This window comes from Arachis ipaensis, chromosome B09, assembly GCF_000816755.2.
Source record: "Arachis ipaensis cultivar K30076 chromosome B09, Araip1.1, whole genome shotgun sequence".
NCBI classification, from domain to species: domain Eukaryota; kingdom Viridiplantae; phylum Streptophyta; class Magnoliopsida; order Fabales; family Fabaceae; genus Arachis; species Arachis ipaensis.
Genome location: NC_029793.2, coordinates 23,694,984 through 23,699,547, shown reverse-complemented (window position 1 = coordinate 23,699,547; position 4,564 = coordinate 23,694,984). Strand labels below are relative to the sequence as shown.

The following is a 4,564-nucleotide window of genomic DNA, read 5'->3' as shown; positions in this document are numbered from 1 at the left end:
AAGTTTCAGAACTTTTATGACCGAAAGATCTAGAATTGACTCTTGCTTGAAGGATCGTGTTAGATATATCCATTTATGTACCTCCTACTATTCGTTCAAACTTGTGGGAAAAATGTTTTCATGACAAAAAAAATCTTACACTATAACAAAAATCGTTTTTAGTGACAAATCTTTAGGGACAATAATATAATGGTTACTATATATCTTATTTAACTTATATTTTTGCGAAAATTATATATGACTATTATTACTATATTATATGGCAATTATATACTTTTTATGGGTATTAAAAATATCTTTACTGATAATTGTATAATTGCTGCTAAAACCTTTTAGTAATAAAGCATAAGATGTCTAATATTCAATTGTCAGTAAATATATTAGTAGCTATTTTTATTGACGCTAAAAATAAAATAATTAATCACTAAAAGTAATTTTTCTAATAATGTTAAAAAAGTAATTGGGTTAAAATAGTTTCATCATAAAAAAAATCTAAAATAATGGTTGAAGCCTCAGATGTAATTCATAGAAATAATCACTAATATAATTATTAAGTTAAACTATGTACATTATATTTTTTAGATATAGTTCTTTTCAGATTATGTGTTAACGCCAAATATTTATGCATAAAAATACACTTATTTAATACTATTGTAACAGTTCAAACATAAATTATATATTCAAATGTATTAAATTTTCAATCTATTAAAATTCTAAACTGAAAGATGTTTGGAAACGGTGGGATTTCTAAAAGTTGTTAAAACTTTGATATAGCGCTATAGGACATAAAATAAAATATATATAATTAGAGTATTAGAGTGATGGGGAAGAACATGGGAGGCTGGCTGGTTTATTATCAAGTATCCACTCATGTGTGTCTTCTGGTTATTCCGTTTTACTCTTTTGAGAATAGACATATGCTGACTCCACATTCTCTTAAAGCAAATTAAAGGCCCAACCCCAATGCCTATTAGCTATTTGTCGGTTCCCATTCCTTTTAAGTCATTAAAATATTGCTAACGTGCATATCAAAGAAACTTTGGCAGATAAACCCACTATGTCTTTCATTCTCTTATATATTATATATATAGTAACTCACCCTGCATGTACTTCAAGGTCCCATTAACTTCTCTTTCTATCTTCTTCTTCTATACCATTGCTTCTCATTATTATTAATTAAACAAACCCAATATGAGGCACTCTCAATATATCTTAGCATTTTTCTTCACTTTAATTCTTACAACTCAAGCAAGACACCATCACCATACAAAACACAAACACTCTTCACATTCTAATAATAATGACAATAATACTAATAATCAATCATATCCTCCTTCTCCTTCTCCTTCTCCTTCTTCCGGAATTTCAATGCCTCCTGTGGCTGCACCCGGTGGTTATGATAATGAAGCTCCTAGTCCTAGTCCCTCTGATGATGATGGCTCCGAAATCTTCAATGTTCGAACATTTGGGGCCATTGGAGATGGTATAGCTGATGATACAAAGTCCTTCAAGATGGCGTGGGACAGTGCTTGCCAAAGTGATTCAGCAATTAACATTGTACTTGTTCCTCGCGGTTTCTCGTTCATGGTCCAGTCTACAATCTTCACTGGTCCCTGTCAAGGTGGCTTAGTGTTAAAGGTATTGTACTTAGTTCTGTTCTTTTGGTCCCATTTACAAATTGTGGTAGCACTTTAATGCTTCGTTTTGTTGGTGTCTCAGAGACATACAGATATTTGGTAGTATTAAAACAGAAATAGAAACAAATGCACTAAGACTAAAATAAACATCTTCCATACTAATAATGTCATTTTTATTTTCACTGTCTTTGTCTCAATTTATATCATCTCTAATCCTTATAGAATAAATTTGTCTTCATATCCCTCATATATTTAGGGTAAACATAAAAAAAGTGCATTTCATTGTTTCTTTGATTATTTTCTTTTTGAATTTGGTCGAAATTTGAATTTAGGTTTAAAATAGAATTTAATTTTAAATAATGCTACATGTACACTAAAATCAACCACCAATATACATTAAAAATAAATTAAACTACACATGTATTTATACACAAATATATTAGTAGCTGATTTTAGTTGCTGATTTTAATGTATAAATAGTATTTTTGTTTAATTTTAATGCATTATCTGTATAAAGAATTTTATATAGTAATTTAATTAAATTTATATATTTAGATGATTTTTTTAAATAATAACTTTAAAATTAATTACTTTTAATAATGTGATAATACACCATTAGTTAATTGGATAAAACTTTTTTATACTAACCATGTATGAAAATTAAATTCTTCAAAAAATACAAAGACTCTCATTAATTAGAGATTAAGACAGAGTTATATTTTAATCTATGTCTTTTATTATTCCCAACTTTGTGTTGATAAAAAAATTGAGCATAATTTTGTCACAAAATAGAGATATTTTGTTTATTCTACTAATTAGCCTCTTCAATTTCCTAAACTAAATTTGTTCCTTTAATGTAGTTATATAAGAAAAGTACCATTACATTTGTATGTGGATTTTTCTAGTTTGGGCAGTTTCCATTAGTTACCTTATTATTACATGCTTATAAAGTAAAGGGTATAAGTATAAAGTGAGTAATGGAATTTGATGGTGCGCATGGAAAAGGTTGATGGCACTCTCATGCCACCAGATGGACCTGAATCTTGGCCAAACAACACAAGTAGGCGTCAATGGCTTGTCTTTTACAGAATCAATAATATGTCACTACAAGGAAGTGGTGTTATTGATGGCAGAGGACAAAATTGGTGGGACCTTCCTTGTAAGCCTCATAAGGTAGTAATATATATTATTCATTCTTCAAAAATTCAACAAGTTTTGCCATGTTTTCGTTTTCAGCTGGTTAAGCTCATCACTTTAATCATTTTAGTAAAATCCTAAATGAAATATTAAAATAAAACAGAAAAAATTTCCATGAATAATAAAACATATGGAACTACAAATATATTCTGATGACTGGAATATGAAAATGTCACAGGGACCTAATGGGACTACACTTCCAGGACCTTGTGATAGCCCAGTTGTAAGTTGTAATGACCTTTTATAAGTTAATTTCTTCTGAAATCGCATACCAAGTGATATTGAGACAGAGATACAGAGAGATGAGACATGGATAGAAATATAAACACTAAATTAGTGTATTTTGTATCTATTCTGACAGGAAGGACACAAAGATACTAATAAAAAAATATAATTTATTTTTTATTTTTTTTATTATTCTTGTTAATTTTTTATAATTGTATTTTTTTATTATTATATTTTTTCTTTTCAAATTTTTTGGATAAAAAAATGAGAATAAATTAAATTTTCATAATTTGTTATAGTTTATCATAAAAAAAAATACAAAAACATACAATTTTGTGTCTATATTCTTTGTGTTTTGTTCTGTCTTATCTTATCTTGTTCTCAGATACAAACGCAGCCAATATATTTCTCTTTATGCATTATTATTACTAGAATAAATATCATTTTTCATCTCTAATCATTTGTTCAAAATCTAAAAAAAAAAATAATACAATTTTGTGTCTATATTCTTTGTGTTTTGTTCTGTCTTATCTTATCTTGTTCTCAGATACAAACGCAGCCAATATATTTCTCTTTATGCATTATTATTACTAGAATAAATATCATTTTTCATCTCTCATCTCTTGTTCAAATACCGATTATTGAAGACCGATTAAAGATTTTGGAATGGTAAAAAAAATACTTTGTCCTTTAAACAAACGGTTAGAAGGAAAAAAAAAGAATAAAAAGAATTTACTGTTATTATAATAGAAATAAATGAAACATTCTTCCCCCTGCCCCCAACCTTTCCCTATTTTGCAGGCATTAAGGTTTTTCATGAGTTCAAACTTGAGTGTGCAAGGACTTAGAATCAAGAACAGTCCCCAGTTCCATTTCAGATTTGATGGCTGCAAAAGCGTTCGAGTAGATTCAATCTTCATAACATCTCCAGCACTAAGTCCCAACACTGATGGAATACACATAGAAAACACAAATGACGTAAGGATATACAATTCCGTCATTTCCAACGGTAAGTCACAAAAACAAATGCTAATTGCTTTTCATGGTTTATTGCATCAAGAGTCTGTTTATTTAACAATGTTTCCTGAATTGTCATTTCACAGGTGATGACTGTGTGTCCATTGGAACGGGTTGCTATGATGTTGATATAAAGAACATTACATGTGGTCCCAGCCACGGAATTAGGTACTTCTATGATCACTTATTTATGTACTATTCCCAAAAGTTTCATTCTCTTTTCCTACTTCATTAATTTGTTCTTAACTTCTCATCTTGTCAAATAAATACTTTCTCTGGGTCAAATTTTATTTGCTCATAAATAACTAAATAAGTAGTATTTATTTAAAAATTAATCATTATTATTTTCCAATAGTAACTACTTTATTATTAAATAACTAATTTGCATTGGTCGAGTGGTCAGTTCACTCGTTCACTTAAACAAGTGTCGGAAATTCGAATTCCGTTTTGTGCATGTAGCAATCTATTGACCAGCGGCGGCAGATCTT

General features: G+C 29.0%; 1 protein-coding gene across 1 annotated transcript in view; it reads left to right on the top strand.

Moving 5' to 3' along the window:
• Window positions 1,106-4,564, top strand: part of LOC107616760 (polygalacturonase At1g48100) — a 6,119-nt gene continuing 2,660 nt past the window's right edge. The window contains exons 1-5 of the mRNA XM_016318690.2: window positions 1,106-1,638; window positions 2,643-2,810; window positions 3,013-3,057; window positions 3,861-4,068; window positions 4,163-4,244. Coding sequence (XP_016174176.1) covers window positions 1,192-1,638; window positions 2,643-2,810; window positions 3,013-3,057; window positions 3,861-4,068; window positions 4,163-4,244 — 950 coding nt within the window. The 5' untranslated portion in view covers window positions 1,106-1,191. The remainder of the gene's footprint in view (window positions 1,639-2,642; window positions 2,811-3,012; window positions 3,058-3,860; window positions 4,069-4,162; window positions 4,245-4,564) is intronic.